Raw genomic sequence first — 20895 nt, forward strand, 5'->3', positions numbered from 1 at the left:
ATGACAATTTTGTTTCCCTTGGAGTCGGAACAATCTCAGAATCGTGGAAACAATAGATAACAGTTTCACTCAGTCAATCGCGCATGTTTTGTTTCTACAGAGTTGCATAGAAATAGAGAGACGGGCGTTTCAATAAAAAGGGTTTATTGAACAGTCTTATTTCTGGTGCAAGAGATATGAACTGCTACAATTGTAAGACAGGCTGCGAAGTACAATATGTACAGAGTTAGCAGTAAGATAAAATAATACTGCAATAGCATGGTTTGTAGCTAAGACATATATTCATAAAATACATACATAAATAAGACAGGCTAATATGTGAATACTCATCTGATGCTTCTAAATTGTTCTACCCCAGTGCACCTAACCTAAGTGTAGTAAGAGGTAAGAAATAGGTGCTGTTTTCTAAAGTATAGCTATCTATAGTTTAGTTTTGCCAAGAGTTGCCAAAAGCTTCTCTAAGTTCTAGTCTACTCCATACCTTAGAATGTGCGAAGTTGGAATCTCTTTCCTGGACTCGATATCTAACACCCCGCAAGGGGAGTCAGAAACACTGGAGCTGGATTCTCTGAGAGGAGGATGACAGCGTCTGGTCAGTGCATCAGGTTGGAACTTGATCTCCTTCCGAACTTGCCGTGGCGAACCGCAAGTAGGAAGTCGAGCTGGACCGTACCGGAACCGTGGTTTGCCAGGGCAAGTGCAGGTATATTTATACCTTAAAGGTGTTCAGGAATGCCTGTATTGACGTAAAAGTCGGGCATCGGAACGTCATGAATGAACCCCTAAGGAATAGATGTTCATGCATAATAATGAGTTCTTGGAGAAATCAATATCCAAGCAAGGGAAATTCCTAAAAGCTTAAGAATCTGCTTTTCCAAGAACTCGTCGTGACGTGGATTGACGGATGTAGGAGACCATGCCTGTATTTGGTTAGCATGGACAATGCCTAAATAAGGGCTGGCTTTTCCATGCCTAAATAAGGGCAATATGAATTGTACCTATATAAGGGCATACATCGAGAAACCTATATAAGGAATCTAAATCTACACATAACAACCTGATTCTCCATTCCGCCTCTCCTTTTCCACCTCTCCCCTACCCTTCCAAGTCCCTTAGGAACTGCATACCTTTGTATTTGCCCCAGAAATATAGGGTCAGTCTCCAAGATTCTATTCTGGGGGGGCTGCTGCATCTTCTGCAGCCCCCCACAACACTTCTTTACTACATTGGTGGGGCATCTGCTATCCTGAGGCCATCACAAGCAGAGAAACATATTCAAAACCAGCCCAACAGAGCATTTTGGGGCACTTCCAACTAGGAAGCAGTGAATATTGAAACAGCGGCTTCAGCTGCATCCTTTTGCAACCGCATGGACTCGATCCACACAGTTTGTTTTTCTTTTCTCTTCTTTCGTTTTTTTAAAGTGGGGTTCACATTTTGTCCTTTACTTCATTATCGCTGTGCGGGGAGTTCACTTCCACGCAGCAAGTCTTGCTCCCCGTTTGACCAGCTTTTTCCTCACAGGAGCCGTAGGTCTTCTTCTCCCTAGTGCATGATTTATAAAATGGGGTGGCAAGTTCTAGAAGCCAGGCCCCCCTGGCCAATCTCAGGGTGTCACATCACCTCTCCACCCTGACCCAGACCTCCTGCTCTGCATGTTGAGACAGTTGAAGATGGTGCCATCAAGTGATCCTTGTTTACATCTCCTCTGGGGGATTCAGCTCCGCCCTTAGCTGACATTCCTGCCAGGGACTTTCCTACCAAAACTTTAAAGGGGAGCCACCTTCTGTATTGGCTCCAGAGGTATGGGCTTCCTCCTTTGCTCAGTGGGCCTGGGCTGTCCCAACTCTGGTAAAGTGTGACAGCTGATTAACAGATGCAGATTTTCTTCTCCTCCTCTTATTCCTCAGGAATTGAGTGAAGCACTGTTAATTACTCCATGTGTGTAGGAAAGCCTTTGATCCCTCTGCTGGGGAGCAGAGAATTTACCTTGGTCCAGATGGGTGAAAAAAAGCCTGGAATCTAATCCTAAAATAAGCTATAGAAAATTGAAAATTCTACACCACCCATTAGCTGTACACGTAGGTTATTGGGAGCTGCGGATTTAAACCGGGCGCAGATGTTTCATCCCAGTTTCATACCTTATGGGACTTTGAGACTTTGTAGGCTTAACAGAAACTAAACTGAACCCTATGGCAGATTTCCTCCTGTGTGTACAATGCAGTGACACTGCAAATAAACCAAAAAACCCTACTAACCTTATCTGTGAGTGTGCACTAATATTGTAAGGCATATTGCAGGTCAACATCTAACATTACAAAGTCTCTTCTGCTCCAGGCTAACTGTCCACAGTTACTGGGCTGCACGCTGCAGTTGTCTCAAACAAGTCGCCTGCACATGTGTTCACATGTAACCAGGCAACTGCATCTTACTCTAGTTATGTTGCAGTAGCCTTATCTTAAACAGTGGGCACTGGCAGTAAACATGCACAGTACATTTACCATGTGATTACCATGGGTGAGACACAAGTAATGAGACTCATCCACAGTAAAAAGTCCAAAATCGGGAGTTCAAAAGCAAAACAAATCCTGGTGTACTAATTCAGCGGAACACCCTTGCAACACCTGCAAATTGGAGTGCTTTCTACACGTTTGATTCTCACTTTTGTCTCTGCAGTTTCAAAGGTATGGTGGACCTTAAAGCGTTCTGATTCCACAAAAGAAGTGCTGGTGGTGACTCCTGGCAACCACCAGCACAAATTAACACAGGCAAACATTTACAAAACATTTTCCTCTGTAACACCTATAGTCCGATTTAGCAAGCAGTTTGATTTCCAAATCAGAGGCAATTATTTCATCTGAAGACTGTAACCTGTAAATTGCCTCTCAGCTCAAGAGAAGTCATGCAGGACTGCGACTTTCAGTGACTAATGACCTTTAAAGTAAAAGTGAGGAGAGTATATGTGTTTGCCATACTCTCTTGTTCACCTGGATGGAGGGCATATTCAGTTGCGGCTCCTCGAGGAAGCGCTGCGGGGCAGTGTGGCAGGACGGGGAAGGGGCAGGGTGGGGGGTAGTAAACTCCGGCATACGGCCGAACGAAGTTAAGTACATAAATGAATAAAACGAATTACATTGCGCGCAGTGCAACGCAAATGGCGTTGCAGCGCGCGCAATGTAAATCGCTTTATGTATTTATGTACTTAACTCCATTCGGCCGTATGCCGGAGTTTACCACCCCCCACCCTGCCCCTCCTCCGCCCCGCAGCACTCCCTCGAGGAGCCGCGACTGGGCAGATTTTCATAAAGAATGTGACTTTACTGTCAATCACAGGACAAGCTACAGGCGTGGAGAGAAGTGATGCCAACTTTAAGAATATGCATAATTATGGCTGTTAGCACCAAAGACTCTGAAACCCTTAAACACACAAGCATTAAATAAATTACTTTGTACGCATCACATTAAATATCCAGACAAGAGAGAAACGAGTTTGCATACATATGTGAAATATGTTCCTTTATTTAATCATTAAACAGATGATTTCAGAAGGTTTGCTTTTATTTTCCCAAGCATACAGATATTCGTGATTATAAAAATATTAAAATAATTTACCATGTTCATTAATCAGATGAAGTTCTGCATTGTTGAAAAACGAATAAAATGTACTTACTACAAAATTAGTGAAGACGGACTAAAATTTGATTGTAAACAGCATTTTATGAAGCAAACATATTTGTATGTTTTGTAAAGACTTGAATGAAACAGAAGAAAAGAATACCTGGAACTATGTTGCTGATGCTTACTCCAATGGACAGATACCAGCAGAATTGTGTCTAAGACATGTTATTCTGCTTGTACCACATGTAACATTTTTGCAGTGTTTTCAAAAACAGGTTTCCTCATTGTGTTTTGTCTGCTTCGAGCTCGTTTGATCCATCTGCACTTGCTGTTGTGGGCATGTTTTCACATCGGCATACAGTGCATGCCCCCCACCCCAGCGTCTTGAGACCCTGACGGCTGAGTAGTGTGATTTAAAATCCCCTGATTGGTTGATTATAATTGCTTCTCGTCTAAGCAAGATGATTGCCCCACAGCTGAACAGGAGTCAATTAGCACTGGTATGTTCAATGAGGCGATTATGCATGCTTTTCCCTAATGTCCTGCATATCAACCCTATTTGGAAGATATAGTCTTTGGTCTATCAGACCCTTACTTTTGTGAGGCACTCAACAATAATTTTTTAAAAACCTAAGTTAATTGTTTGCAAGAAACTGATCAGGCAGCCCCCTTATTGGCGCATCAATACATGTGAGCCAGCTTGGCATCCCTTAAGGAGGGCGTCAGCACGATGCAAAGCCCAGTCTTGGTAAGCTCTGTGCCCAGGGATTTGCAATTGAACATTATATCTGATTCTGTTGGAACCGCAGTTGAAGACAGAGCAGTGGGATGGCTACTCGTGTACCATAGTAGTCTATCGTTAAGGTTTTGCATGCACAGCTGTCTTGAAAGCACAGTTCACACTTTGCTACTGGGTTACTTAATATGCGTAATAATAATACAGAGTGACTAGGCATTCAATCTAGCACAGGTTTTTAAAAAAAAAACATAGATAGTCTGATAACAACCTTGTTCAGAAGACTGAGGCACCAGTTGTCTATATTCCGTACAACAATATTGTATGGTCCATAACATAATTAAACAAGCAACAGAAAGGCGGTCCTCTAACGCCAGAAAATATGACCAGAAAATGACAGTATCAACCAAGCTCAATTGCCATTTCGCACCTGGCTCAAATGGCTCTCATTGAGCTCAGCGTGCGTTATTTTCAAGACCTCGAGTATGTCAATAGTGAAGTACCTGAAAAATAAGCTTAAAAGATTGGATGGAGACCGGATGTGATTGTGACATAAACCCAGCACTATCCACCTGGAACCACCAACCCCCACCCATGTTAAAGTAAATACTGCATGTTGTCTCAGGATTCTCAACCATTCTCAGGAAGTACAGAAGTTGATTTTACACCTAGATCTGCACCTAAAGTATGGAACAACATTTCCAGAGACATCAGACAATGCTCTCTACTCTCATCCTTCAAAATCGGGCAGAAGAACCATCTTCCCTGAGTCACCTCAACAGTACTTAATTACCAACTACAACTACAAGGGGTACTTGGTGCCTGCGGCACATACATATTTGTAAAGTACACTATCACCCTCGTTGATATTCTGGCGTTGGGCAGGTGTGTGCGCCTCGCCCAAACCCTTTCTCAGTGATGTGGGTTCTCTCGCCTCAACTCCTTTTGCTGACTTCTCATTCTTCCTCCTTGTTAACTCCAAGCTCTGAGTCACTGTCGCTCAACCACCCTCCCGCCCCCAAATCATTTCCTCCTTCTTCCTGGATAACCTGCACGGCTACCTGACAACCAGTGGTCACATACCCTACTCAACACTCAAATACCTTCATTAAAATTATCCTACCAACCTTCTCTGAGCTAATATTTTGACAGCTTCTACTCCCACTATCAAGATGGCCAACCCAAGTACATCCTGCAACTAATACTGCATCACTTCCCCCTACGAACCTCTAATGCAAGGCTGGCAGTGGCAGCAGGCACAGGTAAGAGCCGTGGGGCGGGGCAATTAAACTTATTTTTAAAAAACACTTACCTTACGCTCACCGTATCACTGAGTCGGCGATGCAGCGAGCGCAAGATAAGTGGTTTTATTATTTTTTTATTGATTTTTACCTACCCCATAGTCTGTCGCCTTCACGCCTGCCCCGTCCCACACCAACTGACTCACCGCTCTTACCTTTGCCGGCCACCACTGAGGGCCGGACAGGTCATAGCGGGCATTGGTAGTTTACCCTGGGAGGCTGGAAGCGTGGGGGTCGATCTTGCAGCGGTGGGTGCTCGTTTTGCAGCGGTGCTTCTATATCGACCCCCAGTAACAAAAGCAGCAGGGGGTTGTTCTGTCACAATTGCCAGGGCTGGTTTGCGTTCCCAGTCTGGCCCTGCTCTAATGGAACCTGTTTACTCTGTGTGTTTCATTCCTCCCTGGACATTATGCAAATAGTTTACCATCTAATCTGAATCACATCGCCCAATAACGTTGCAAAGTGCTCCGATGTCTATCTGGACTACATTTGCACTGTGTAAAAAATGAAGCAGCAGCAGCGCCACCCCATTAATTGTCAAGGGCAACCGAGGTGATAAATGTGCCTGGTAAAGAGAGTGGTGCAGAGCTGGATTCGACTGTAGTAATGAAAAGTAGCAAGTGAGATCCGACTGTTTGTACCCGCATATGTGTCCACGACACCATTGTATAAAGATCTGTGGTCGAGATCCAACTCCTCAATCTTCAACCAAGAATCTTACCCGTATTGCAAAGGTAAGTTACTCTGCTAATCATTTTCCATATGGTGTTATCATAATATTTGACTCCTCACTATTTCAAGTGGAATTAAAAATATGTATTTAACTCATAATAATGTACCATGGTTGTACAACTTTCATTTGATCTGAAAATGGATGGGCAATAATTTCAGTTTAAGCTTGAGTCACTTTCAACCACATTTTCTGGCTCTGGAGACCTAAAAAGAAACTCAGTTGTTGAACATTGGCAGATGATACGCAGAAAGTACGCAATGTGGACATGTGCTTGGGCATCTTTGAATAGGTAGAGGCAGGGTTGGTTTTTAGCATGGGCAAACTGGGCAAGGGCGTCACTCTTCAGAGGAGGGCAAGGGAGTGGCTGCCATTGCAGAGGGGTCAGTGCACTGGGCACAGAGCACTAAGGGTCCTACTGAACCCTGATACCTGCTGTATTTTACCTCTTCAACAACAGACAAAGGGGCTATTTTCTCACTTACATTAGGGCCCATGGCATCCTTTCTACGTTATTGGCGCACAGAGCTTTATGCATTAAGGCTGTGCTAACGCAGCGGTCCACTCACCTGGCTCTAGTGATTCAGTGGTTTTAATCCTTTCTTGACATTCTGTAGCAATGTTTTTTTTTAAACCCCATCAACCATCTTCCTTGCCCTCCCTTCTCCTTCAAATCCCTGCTAACACACACCTACAACTCCCTCACCAGCAAGTCAGAGGTAAGCTGTGGATGATTCGGGTGAGTTGGGGGAGATTTGGAGATGTTTGTGTTCAGAGGCCAGACACTGACTAGTCAGGGACTGACCAGGGACTGACCAGTGAACACAAAAGGCACTCCCTGCTGCCTCATTTTTAGGGCGAGCCTGGGCAGCACATGCACTGCAGAGAGGCATGCAGTAGTGGAGTATGGCTTTGAAGCCCCGCCCACTCTCCGCCCATTTTTAATTGGCCTATGTCGTTGTTCTGAGTCCTTATTAGGCTTGTTAGTCCCTCCTTAGTACAGCCTTGTCTGCAATTGTAACCTCCCACGGTGACTGGCCCTTTTACTCCTGTTGCGACATGGTATGTCTTATTTAGTCTGTAAGCACTATTTTCTTTAATGAGTTTCTCCTACTGCAGGCATGACGGGGCACATTATCAAGAAACGGAGTTAAAATGATCGCCGCTTTCGCGGCAGAAAACTGCCGCTATAGCGGCGATAATGGGCTTGATAATATGCCGGTGAGAATTCCCATAGAAGCCCATGTTCTGGTGTCAACATGGGCTTCTATGGGAATTCTCTGCGGCATATTATCAAGCCCATTATCGCCGCTTTAGAGGCAGTTTTCTGCCGCTAAAGCGGCGATAATTTTAACGCCATGCTTGATAATATGCCTCAACGTGATTTCCTCGCCATGGCCACTTTCACTTTCAAGCAGCCCCGGACAATGGCAGGCCGCTTCTTTGAAGTGAAATAGGTCTTGGATTTACAAGAGATTGAGCTATTGCCGTTGTTAATGCCAACAGCTTAAACTCTCGTAAATGTGAGACCGATTGCATTGCCAATGCTTGTATTCACCAGCAGAAGCAAGGGCCCCACATGACTTTCCGCCCAGGGCGCTATTCTGGCGAAGGCCTGCTCTGGGTGGAGGTATAAGTTATCTGAACTTAATACCGAAAGCAGGGAAGCATACATGTCAAGAAGCACCCTGGTGATTTCAAGCAAGTGGCCTCGGTGTACTGGCACTTCAGTGATTAGACTTTCAATTAAAGACAAAAACAGCAACTTGTGGTAAAACAATCACTTCATTTTACAGACTGGTCTTCAAGTGAAAGGGCATAAGCCACAGCTGTGTGGTAGCCTGAACCAATGATTTCGCAGGGCATATTTGAGCACACCCAAAGTAAGGCCAGAGCTGGGACGGTTTGCAGTTTGAAGGAAAAGAGGTGGCGGTTCTGTGGTGCCCTGCTTTGTTTATATACGAGCCCTCGAGGATAATTTGCTCCTTTCTGTGAAAGAAAGCTACGGGCAGTTCCCCTTCTTACCAGAAGGCACACATATTTGTCCAATGAATGATTCCTTTATTCACGCACAAGAGGCCTCTTCATGTCCCCTAGGCCCGACCATGCCAATGTAACCTAAATAAACTGACAGGCAACGACTCTCCCGCCTCAATGTATGAGCACTGAGTCCAAATCACCCATGAGATGCCCCGGAACTGAACCCCCACCCAAGACCCGTTTTCATATTTACAACAAGGCAGCGTGTCCATTATTCGTCGGCATCATTTGTTGACCAGAGTTCACAACCTCCTGCAAATAGATTTTGCTTTCCGAATCCTTTGCTCAACCTGAAAATGTCTCTATCATGTCCCGTCAGTGTAGTCATGGTGCTCCTCCTAGCTAAAAAGTACAAAGCACATTAGAAGGAACTTTAATGTTTGGGTCAACTTTAAATAAGGAGCTCTGCCGTCTTCAGAAGGATCAGTCACCCAATCAGGTGATGTATTTTACGAAATCATGGGGTGCACAATGGAGGCGCACTGGTTGGGTCAACAGTAAGCATGGCACCCCATATTTTAGGAACTCTCTTTATCAAAAGTCGGATCTTGTGCTGTTTTTTTTTAACTACAAGGTTTAAAGCCAGGAAATCTGTCACTCCATACTTATTGAGAAAACTGAAAGATAAGGAGACGGCCAAAGGCTTCCGGTTGTAAGTCATATTGTTTTGCGGGTCACCTGCATTCATTCCTTACAAAACCCCCATTATCGCCAGCTCAGAGATCAAGATCAAGCAAGGGCTGATTATTGGCAACAATAGAAAATCTTCTCTACTTTTATTGACCTGGATTTGCCCAGATACCTTATACTTGCCCGGATGATGCATAATCAGGGTATATTCCATATTATGATGTAGTAAACAACATACACACAGAGGAAGACGCATCCTGGAAAGTATCTCAGTCGACTGCATAGTAAGTTTGATCCTTCCGTCTCCACGTCACTGCACAAACGTCCAGCAGGTTCTAGGGTAAACCAGAGAGCTGGGATGTTGGCCTTGAGTGCTCCGGTTTAGGCTCCATTCTTCTTTAGGTGGTTGAATATCAAATGGTTTATACTCAGAAGCTCTTCGATTTCCTTTCCGCCTGATGTCAGCCTGGTGAGCATATCGTCTGTGTCTTTCCTTGCCTGAACTTCAAATGAAACATAGATAGTGTTAATGTCACCAAGATTAAGACAATCTCATCATCAATTAACATAAAATATCTCAACCTTTGGTCCATTTAGTATTCCTCTTATTCTGGAGGTTGCTTATTATTATAACCATTTTTACTTGCCCTTTCTTTGGTTCTAAATGTACATGACATATTCTATATTACAAGTATATGTATGTTTGATCCCACGGACTGAATGTGTGTTCCTTGCAGAGATATGACCACTGTAATTAGGGACAAAACTCAGCTGATTGGGAAATATATTGGCACTGTTCAGGTACCAAAAGCGCAGGAGAATAAAAGTCATATGTTTAGGTGCAGAAGAACCCAGTGGCATAACAAAGGCCCTCACAGTGCGGGGGAGACCCAAACTCCAGGGGGCCCCCTCAGCACAGTACCCTGGCCCAATAGCTCCTGAGTGAAGCCGGAGGGTGGCCCCCCCATGTACTTTACAAGGGGACCCCATCAAGTTTCGTTGTGCCACAAAGCCCTACTGGATGCATAGGTGTGACATCTTGTGACTCCTAGAAAAGTGAACAGAATAACGGTGCACTGAAGTTGGCGCCTAGGTGGATACGCTGGGATTTTTCCTGTGAGCTGGAGAGACTGTGCTGAGTGTGAGGAAATTTGCCAAGGGCTTACAAAAGTGCTTGAGAGGAGATTGGGGCAGCAGAGACGGCTAGCCTAGGAGTGATGAGATTAAACCAAGTAGTGTAAGTAAATCAATTCTGTTTTTAGTAGTGGATCATTTGTCCATATTAACAGGCAAGTGAGGTCATTCACGAACTAGACCTTATGTTTAAAAAGTAACTTTAAGTTGTTTGGTTAAGTAGGTCAAGATGCTACTTTAGCCTCACAGAAATTGGCCCATGATATTTTTAAGCTGGTTTGGGAATACAAACCATTAATTATGAGTCGATTTGTGAATAGTGTCTCCAAGATGGATTACATTTGTGCATAAATTACATACATTACAATGAGAATAAACCTTTTCCAGTCTTCGTGACGAAATGCTGAGCATGTGAGCCTTGATATCACCACAATACTCTATTGGTACTGGTGGCAAACTCTCCCAAAAACAAGCATTAGGGTATTCTGCTTTCCAGCTGTTTTGTTCATCACCTGTCCCTCAAAAAGATGAAGTTAAAATCTATTCAGCTTCTCCTAATTGTGAAGGATTTTATTGAGGTCGTTCATGACCTCCTGTCCTAGTGGCAGACAGAGATTAGGCCCGGTTGCACCACTGATGCAGCTATCTAGCAGGCGCCTGCCGCATTCATAATTCTGAATGATGTTTGCATTGTCTATCATGGGCTTGCAATACTAGTGAACACCTGGTGACACAGAACATCTTAAAAATAAGTTGGAATTGAGAGACAATCTCTTGGTTTATTTGTCTTCTTCCTAGACCACTGCTTTCAGAAGGGTGGAGATTGAGTTTGCACCTGTTCAGATAGCCATCATTTTTCCAGGAGTAGTCCTGTAAATACATTTTTTGGTTGCAACAATTCATTAATCTGGGTATAATGTTAAGTGTAGTGGTGGATATCTGAAGGTTCATGGGTATCAGATAGAGATAGGCCCAGCACGGTTATTAAGTGTTTTACTTCAAAAAAGATAAATTAATCCGATTTGCCTTGGGCCCGTTCGGGAACGCCTAATAGCGCAAGCCCACAGAGGTAAAATAGTTCCCCTGGATACAACATTGACTGATTAAGAAGGCAATCAATGTGGAAAGGCGCAGAACTACCTACCATTACTATACATTACATATTAAATACCTCTATAGTCCACAACAAAATCAAGTAGAAGTATAAAAGCGGAAAAACATGAATCAAAAATGAAGAAAACTGATGAGGATTCAGAAGTTATTTGAAACAGCTGTTTCTACATATAGGCACACATGGGGTCACATATAAACCCTCTGCGTAGCTCTTGAACATATCAAACAAGGGTGTAACTACATAGGGGCCAAAAGGAAGGAATAGGTGCTGACATGGGCACCAAATATCCCATGAGATATGGGTAAAATATCATCAAAAATCAATGGAAACTAAAATTGTATTTAAAATCGATGGCATGCCAAAATAAATGAAGTGAGGGGTGAGATGCACTCCGGGTAGTCCATATTTAAACCAGTGTTCTCTTTCAAACTTTATCGGTGTGCAAATCTTGCTTCGCGCATCGTCCCATTGCGCTGTAAATACTATGAAAACCAACTTTTAGTTCCATCAAGCTGCACTGCCCCATCGTCGCCTGAATCTAATGAATTAAGTTCATCCATTTTAAACAACTTTTCACTTTTTCCTTTTACTCCATTAGACATTTTGTTAAGGATTAAACAATTAATTACCAAATACCAATTTTTACACTGAGTCTCTCAACTATTGAATAAACCTCGCTTATTGCGAGAAAAAGCGAGGTTTATTGAATAGTTTGGAGCTATTGAGCTTCGGAGTAACATGAGAATAAAATACGGGCATAAAAATGTTGGTATGCTGAGGGTTAGTGAAAATTACTTGTATATAAATTTGAACATTGGCGAGTGGACCATTGAGAGACTCAGTGTAAAAATTGGTATTAATTGTTTAATCCTTAACAAAATGTCTAATGGGGAGAAATTGTTTTTAAGCATGCATATTTGTTTGTATTTTCAGATGTCCCTGACAAAGGGAATTTTATTTCCCGAAATGCATTGGGCTTGGCAAAGAAATCATGACATGGAACCCACCTCATGCTTCTGAGTTTATGTTGAACAGCGATGGTTAACATGCATTGAGTAAAATGAATTGAAACAATCAAAAGACAGGATGAAAACGATGGAGTAAAAGGAAAAAGTGAAAAGTTGTTTAAAATGGATGAACTTAATTCATTAGATTCAGGCGACGATGGGGCAGTGCAGCTTGATGGAACTAAAAGTTGGTTCCTTTGTTGTGGATGCCAAAATAAATAACATAAATCATAAAAACCTAAATAATAAAAATAGTGTTATCAAAGAGTTATTGAAAACCAGAAATAATGAAAAATAAAAAACAAGGTTCCAAGTATGTTGGTGATCTTAACAGAGTGCCCCCAGCCTGCAAGTGCGCGCATTTCGATACAAGGTGGGAATTTGTTCTGATGAAGGATTCTGCCTCCTTATCATAAATGTATCAGATAGGAGTTGATGGGAGGAGTTAATTTCCAATCACGGCTGGGGGCCCTGTACCAGACAAATCAAAATATTGCATCTGATGTAAATTGTGTAGCCTGATCAAAAATATTTCAATCATATAAACCACTTACATTCATTGCAAGGTAATAAAAGATCCTTATGGTATAAAATGAGTTCTGTGGGGTTTGCTTTCAGTCTACTTAAGTCCTACAGACGTTTCTAGAAGTGATGGCAAATCGTGGAGTGCTTCAACCTTGGAAAAAGCATTCCTAAAATGTTGTACACACGACAAACACCAAATGACCTCTACAAACTACACACAGGCTACTTGCATATAAAGATTTAAATTGATTATGTAATTATATTTCCTCTTTCTACTGCTACAATTGCAAATAAAAAGTATTTCTGAAAATAACACATTTCCTTGTTTTATACAAATCCCGAAGCATTAAATGTGTTCCCTACACACAATGGAACATGAATAAACGAGAAAAAGAAGAACGACAACACACCATCCTAATATGGGACCAATTCCGCCCACCGACTGGCGGAAAAGCGGTGGACGCACTTTGCGTCCGCCGCGAAACCCCCGCCATTGTAATATGGAGGGGAGTTTCACTCGTTACGATGTCGTGACTGTCGCCACCGCCGGATCGGCGGTGGCAAACGTCACAACATCATAATGAACCCCTGAGTTCGTTCTTCTTTTTCTCGTTTATTCATGTTCCATTGTGTTTAACATTTTTATCTAGAGTGAATCGGATGTGCCAGCTACTTTGCCCTATTTTAGTAGGGTTGCCATCGCCTGTCCTGGTATTTTAGCAACAGTACAGTGCATTTTGTGACGTTAAGGCTGATTCTGATAATTAGAAAAATACACTGCCCCAATTCCATACTGCTGATGTTTTTTTTTTTTTGAGTTCAAAATGTTTTATTAAATTTTTCCATAATAATGAACAAATACAGACAATACAGAAAAAATGTATCATAAGTGAAAATACCTATATAAAATAAGAAATTTCTAAAAGCAACTCTAAATACAATAGTTAAAGAAGTATAAATAATCAATTAAAGGAGGGAAGATAAACTAAAAAGAAGGGAAGGGAGGGAGCCATGAAAAATTGCAATGTCAACTTATTAGAAAAAAGAGCTACATTCATCATATAAGGCTTTAAGTAGAATGACTGTAAAACGGTGGATCAAGTATAAATATACACAATTATAAAGATAAGTATACATCTATAGGTAACCAAAAAGAGTGAAACAAATTAGAATTATGATTGATCCCTTTCAGGGATAATTGAGCACCTCTTCTTGTAAAAATGACCCATGACCACCAAGCATGAACCGATAAAGACAAAATATCCTTCCAGCAAAATGTAATGGACTTTAAAGCAGCTGACAGTAGGAAATTAAACAGTTTACCTTCTAATTCAGTTAAGTTATGCAGAAGACCAACAGATTTACATATTAATATTTTGTAAGAAATAACATCATGAATATGAAATATTTGTTGAATAATATCCCAAACATCAGACCAAAATTTAAGAATTAATGGACATTCAAAAATCATATGTCGTAATGATCCAGGAAGTAATTTACAATGCCAACAAATGTCGTCTTGCATCAGTTTAGCACGAAATAAACGTACTGGGGTCCATAAACAATTAAATAAAATATAAGAATTGGTTTGGTAAAGTGAAACAGGCAGCCATCCTGAAATACTATTAAGCCAAACAGTCATCCAAGTATCGTTGGACAAAAAAAGTGAAAGCTCAGCATTCCAAAATGTTGAAATAATATTTAAATTGTTTCCTATAGAATTAGATAATTTTTTATATAAAATAGAGACAGTATGTGATGACGTAGAGATAGTTCGAATATATAGTGCTAAATCTGCTTTAACATTAAACGGAATACCATGAGGGAAGGAGTCTAAAATTGAATTACATAAAGACTCATATTTAATAAAATCAGATTGAGGTAAACTAAATTTCATTTGTAAAGCTTCAAAAGAAATAAAAACATTGTCAAAATAGATATCTTTAAGATAAAAGATACCAGCTTTAATCCAAGCATTCCAAAAATTAACATTTCTATTCAATTTAATCACATTACTATGCCACAATGACATATCTTCAGTATGAATCATAGGGGTCAAAAAAATTGAATCCAGGTCATTAAAAATGAGTTTAGTGGATTTATAATAACCGATTTATGCACATATGTTGACCTATTGGACATTGTTAGCAAGGTGGTCAATGGAAAAGGATCCACAAGAGACTGCTCTATATGAAACCATGTAGGTTGGTTATTTAAAGAGGAAGGAGGAAACCATATGGAACTTTGTTTCAGTATAAATGCCTTGTGATATAGAAAAAAGTCAGGCAAGCCAAATCCAGCATTGCATTTGGGTATTTTTAATTTTTTATAACCAATACGAGTTGATTTATTATTCCAGAGAAATTTGGAGAGAAGTCTATCAATGTCTTTATAGAATTGTAATGGAAATTGAATAGGAATCATAGCAAGTATATAAAAAATTTTAGGAGCAATAGTCATTTTACTGGAGTCCATTCTACCCCACCAAGAGAGGTGAAGTGAAGACCATTTAGACGTTTTATCTTTGATATAATTCAGAATAAAGTTACTATTTAATGTTAATGTTGCTTTTATGGAGGACGCAAATAGAATCCCAAGATATTTTAATTTATCTTTTTGCCACACAATATCAGCCATGGGTAACATATCAGGAGTACAAAAAATGTTTAAAGGGAAGAATTCAGTTTTATTAATATTAAGTTTATAGCCAGAAACCATGGAATATTTTGCAATAATTTCTAATAGGGCAGGCATTGAGGATATAGGTTCACTAATAAATAACAGCACATCATCAGCATAGGCTAAGGTTTTGATATTAATCTCCTTAATCTTAATATCTTAATACCTTTAATATTAACACAATTTCTTATATGAGTAAGGAAAGGTTCAATTCCAATGAGAAATAAAAGTGGAGAGAGGGGACAACCTTGTCTTGTGCCTCTAAAAAGAGAAAACTGACTAGATACTTGGCCATTGATAAATAAACGAGCAGTAGGGGCATAATACAGAGCAGAAATCATGTGTATAAACGAAGTACCAAAATTAAATGATAATAAGGTTTGAAATAAAAATTGCCAATGGATTTTGTCGAAAGCTTTCTCTGCATCCAAAGCCAAAATTCCTGCGGGGGAACTTAAAGTGGAACTCAATAACGTGTAATAAGGTTCTTGTGTTATTTGTAGAATATCTATTCTTCATAAAACCGGATTGATCAAGATGTATAATAGAATCCAATATAGGGGCCAGTCTAGAAGCAAGTATTTTAGCATACAATTTACAATCTTGATTAATTAAAGAAATAGGGCGGTAATTTGAAACAAGAGTGGGGTCTTTATCTGGCTTAGGAAGTACAATAATTAAAGCATCAGTAAAGGAACCTGAGATCGTTCCTGAAGAACCAAAAAAAGTAAAAAGTTGAAATAAATAAGGCAAAAGTTGGGACTGAAACTCTTTATAAAACTCAGCTGGGATACCATCTGGGCCAGGGGATTAATTTTTTTTAATGGATTTAATAGCAGCTAAAATTTCATCTGTAGTAATGGGTAAATCTAGCCCAAGCCTGTCCGAGTGTGAAATTTTGGGCAAATCACATGTATTTAAAAAAGAGTCCAGTATGGAGGGATCATGAGGATCAGGCTTATTATATAAAGTAGAGTAAAAATCCTAAAATTCCTTAACAATATCGTTATGAGATATTGCAATTTTACCATTTAGGGCCATGAATTGAGGTAATTTGCATTCTATCTTTTTTTATACGTAAATAATTAGCTAAAAGCTTCCCAGATCTGTTGGCATTAAAACGGAATTTAGCCTTAGAATTAGAAATTTGGATGCCAGCTCTTGTACTAAGGATTGAGTTAAATTCATATCGAAGCTTTTGTAGCTTGACTTTAAATTGAGGATCATTTGATGAAATAAAAAGCCTTTCAAATTTCGCAATTTGTTTTTCCAAACATCTGATACGTGCGTTGAATGTTTTATTTTCATAGGTCATAATCGAAATAGTTACACCCCTAATGTAAGCTTTAAAGGTGTCCCATCTATTGACCATAGAAGTGGAACCTTCAGGATTGAGTAAAAAATAGTCTTGAATAGCATTTAAGATTTCAGGCTTATTATGTTCATTAAGAACAATTCCAGTAGTCATACGCCATTTAGTTTGGTTTGCAAAAGTTGAAGTTAAGTTCAGAACAAAATAAATCAAGGCATGATCTGAGATGTCAATATTACCAATCTTAGGAGTCTTAACAGATTGGACTAGTTGTGTGGAGATTACAAAATAATCAATTCTAGAATGCGAATTATGTGGATTAGAGAAAAATGTAAAACATTTTTCTGTAGGAAAGTGCAAACGCCAAATGTCAACTAACTTGGTGGTATGAATAAATGATTTAAAAGCATGAAAAACTTTAGGAGGGCGAAATTTAGTACTAGATATTCTATCCAATAATGGGTCAGCAATAACATTAAAGTCACCTCCAACAATTAAAGGAACTTTACCCAACTTTAGAACCTCAGTGGTAATATTAGACCAAAAAAGAGGGTCATCCGCAGTAGGTCCATAAACATTGAGTAAAAATATGACTGAATCATGATTTTTAATTTTAGCTATAATATATCTTCCATCTGCATCCGAAATTTTGCTTAAGACTTGGCAATGCAATTTTTTTGCAACAAAAATAGCCACCCCATTTTTTTTACCAATAGCAGGTGATGAAACAATAGTATCTACCCATTTCTTTTTCATATAATTTAAGATTTTGTCATCTATATGAGTCTCTTGAAGAAAACAAATAACTGCCTTACAACTACCTAAATAATTTAAGATTTTTGTACGCTTAACTGGATGACGTAAACCTTTAACATTTAGTGAAACAACTTTAATATTGTGAATATCAGCCATAATGAAGAGAGAAAGAATAAAAAAAGATCAAGAAGAGGAGAAAAAGAAAAGAAGGAGAACAATAATGAGAGAAAATAGTAGCTCCAGAACAAGTAAAAGGAGGTGAAAACATTTAAAAAAGGAGAAAACGACAAACAGGGTACAAAAATATCAAAGATGAGACGCACATACGCTCAACAAGCATGACCGAACCGTTGGAGCCCAATGTAGTAATGACCCATTAACCTGTCAGAAAAAACGTAAATTAGCTATAATCAAGTATTAGAGTCATGAGTATCCATGGAGTGCTGTGAACGTTGATCCAAAAACTGACGCAAGTCATCAGGACGTTGAAAAGATTTTGACAGATTGTCTTTCCAGATACGCATTGTTGAAGGGTCAAAAAGACCATATTTGAACCCAAGACTTCGCAGTTGAGGCCGAAGAGCAGAAAATTCCTTGCGGATTGAGACTGTTTCCTTGGCAAAGTCTTGATGAATAAAAATGTTATTCCCATTGACCATCAAGGAAGGAATCTCTCGTGCTGCCTTTCGAATCAAAACCAAATGATGATGCCTGAGGACTTTGAAAACCATTTGACGAGGTTTGGTATGTTGAGGATTGCGATGTGAAGGGATTCTATGGGCCTTGTCAATCTCAAATTTTTCTGGAAATTTAATTTGTAGAAGCCCAGGAATCAAATTTTCCAAATACAGTCTACAGTTGCCACCCTCCACATCCTCTGGTAAATTAAAAATGCGTAAATTGTATTGTCTGTTACGATTTTCCATCTCTAGAAGTCGGGTAGACAAAGGAGATATTTTAGCTACAAGTGGAGTGAAAGTCTCAAGCTTAGCCTTATTATCGTGTATTTTAATTGCATTATCAGAGATTTTCATTGACATACTCGCCATTTCCTTTCGAACATTTTTAATCTCTGAGGCAATAGAATCTGTGTTAACACGAAGCGCTTGAATTTCCTCCAAAATTAAGGATAATGATGGTTCTGCTGACTCTACCGCCTTTGATTTAATTGGCGGAGGTGAAACCTGCTGCTTCCTTTTAGGATGATTATTTTTATTATCCATGTTGATTTAGTATCGAAAGTAGGATAATAATAATAAAAATAAAATAAAACAACAAAATTGCAAAAATAACAGCAACAACGCAAGAAAATGAAGGAAAAAATACTGCAGCAGTAAGAAAATCCTTATTAAAGCTGGTGCAGCAGCTATAACAGGCTATGGGAGTGGCTAGGCCCAAGCCAGGCCCTTTCCTGAATGCTTGCTCCGCCCCCTGACAGACAAAGCTGGGAATACCTGAAGGCAGAGCTGGAAGCAGAGGCTGGACACCGGAAAACGCCTCAAACACCGTCCAAATCCAAAGAAAATCACAGCAATCAGCAGGTAAGATGTTCAGAAGTCAAGCGACCTCATTTGCGCCGCAAAACTGACAGGATTCGTCGTTATTGAACGAAAAACGGGTGAAAAAGCGCCGGAGCTCACTACACGGCGCCCATCTTGTTTCGCGCGTCTCCCTCACTGCTGATGTTTTAAAAGCTAGTTTTGAATGAAGGGGACTTTTGTGACATGGGGTAGATGATGGCTGTGACCAGTCTGCTGCAGCATTTATTCCTCTCTCTATCAATCAGCCCAGGCATAGTCAAAGAAAGCACTTTCTTTCTGAAACTTAATTTATAATTCTAAATGCTTCTTTTCAGAATTCAAACAAAACCTCAAGAGTCTTCACAGTCTCCAGTTTTAAGAAGAATGCTCAAACAATGTTGTTCCAGAGTCATCTCTGTCTTTTAAAAAACATTTTCCACAGTTATTTGATTTCCTACACAATTTCTACTGCTGAGAACCCTTCATTAATCTCTCACTGTTTCAGCATTCAGAATAATTACAGAGCTCTCGACTTGTTCCATGTCAGCCAGGAATAGTTCACTCCTTGCGGAGGTTTTTTGTTGTTGCGCCTGATACTTGTAGTTTTGCTTTTCCCAGAACTCATGTCACCGTTTCCTCTTCCGTTACACCGATCTCTCTACAATTGATCCTTTCTCCTCAATCTATCATTCGGCCCAGAAAGAGAGCGATGAAATGAATAAAAAGTCATTACAAACAGGGTTTCACTTACCAGGCTGAGTCACCACCGCCTAACCTGCACCACACAGGAGTGGAGCTCTTGGGCCACTCACCTCTGCCTCTGGTGTGGGGTTCAAGTGGCTCAGCAGGTGTGTCTAAACACCTGCTCCCAACAAAGTACCTTCCTCAGCAGCCCCCCTCAGTCTTGCGCTGAGCGGCAGAGTGGGCAAATAGTTTCTTCTGCCCCTGAAGTCTCTTTGGCTTGGATGGGATCCTTCACACAAGACAATGCCAGGAGCAGCAGTACCAGACCAGCAGAGATTCAGCAGGCCCAACAGGCTTAGTTCTAGAAAAGAAAAGGTGTGCAGTGTGCTGGCTCCAAACTGTGGAATGCACCTGCAGCCCCATCCACGCAGGTCCTGAGTCCAAAGTCAGTGAGCGACAGGGGCTCGCCGGCTTAAGTTCACAAAGCTGGGCAGCTGCAAAGGCCCAACTAATGAGGCTGGGTCAGTCCTTCTCTCCTAAATGAGTAGCCAGGAACTAAGGCCGAAGCCGCTATATATGTACAGGGGCTCAAGGTGAACCCAGTAGGGGATCCTCTGGTGGGTTACAATCTAGACTCCCACCAGAGAAGCAACACAGAACTTCAAGAAGATGTGAGTGATGCTACTGGTCTTTGTGTGCAGCTCTCATGTTCCATCTTGATAATTCCATTCTTAAGTGAAAGCAAATGTTCACAAATAATTAGGGGTTGCAAAAACGTTTGACTCTTAAGTATCAAAGAGCAACATTTTATCTTAAATAATTTAGAGGGCGTCCAGTTGCTCCCCGAAGAAGTATGAATAACATGTTTGTTTTAAAAAATTCAATAAACATTTATTTTCAGATTAACACATTTTTTTCAGCAATGCACGCTTATGTAGAAAAAATGTGTTTTGTTGTTTGTTTTATAGGAAGCAAAGGTGCATGAACGTAATATAATATTGACACTCAGAATAAGTGTGTTACCATTTGCGTGTGCACGTTAGGATGCATGTCTATAAACAAGGAAACCTAGACAACATAAGTGGCAGTTCCAATAATGTGGGTGGTCA

General features: G+C 40.5%; 1 protein-coding gene across 4 annotated transcripts in view; it reads right to left on the reverse strand.

Annotated features, from left to right (window-relative positions):
- Positions 1-3503: 3503 nt before the first annotated feature.
- The window catches only part of LSMEM1 (leucine rich single-pass membrane protein 1), a 241239-nt gene continuing 223847 nt past the window's right edge, over positions 3504-20895 (reverse strand). For 3 of the 4 annotated variants that reach the window (XM_085653178.1, XM_085653180.1, XM_085653179.1), the window contains exon 4: positions 3504-9558. In XM_085653178.1, the coding sequence (XP_085509304.1) occupies positions 9437-9558 (122 nt within the window). In that variant the 3' untranslated portion in view covers positions 3504-9436. The remainder of the gene's footprint in view (positions 9559-20895) is intronic. The other variant, XR_014981317.1, reaches the window with a different exon arrangement.

The sequence above is a fragment of the Triturus cristatus genome, chromosome 4_1 (assembly GCF_964204655.1).
Source record: "Triturus cristatus chromosome 4_1, aTriCri1.1, whole genome shotgun sequence".
NCBI lineage: Eukaryota > Metazoa > Chordata > Amphibia > Caudata > Salamandridae > Triturus > Triturus cristatus.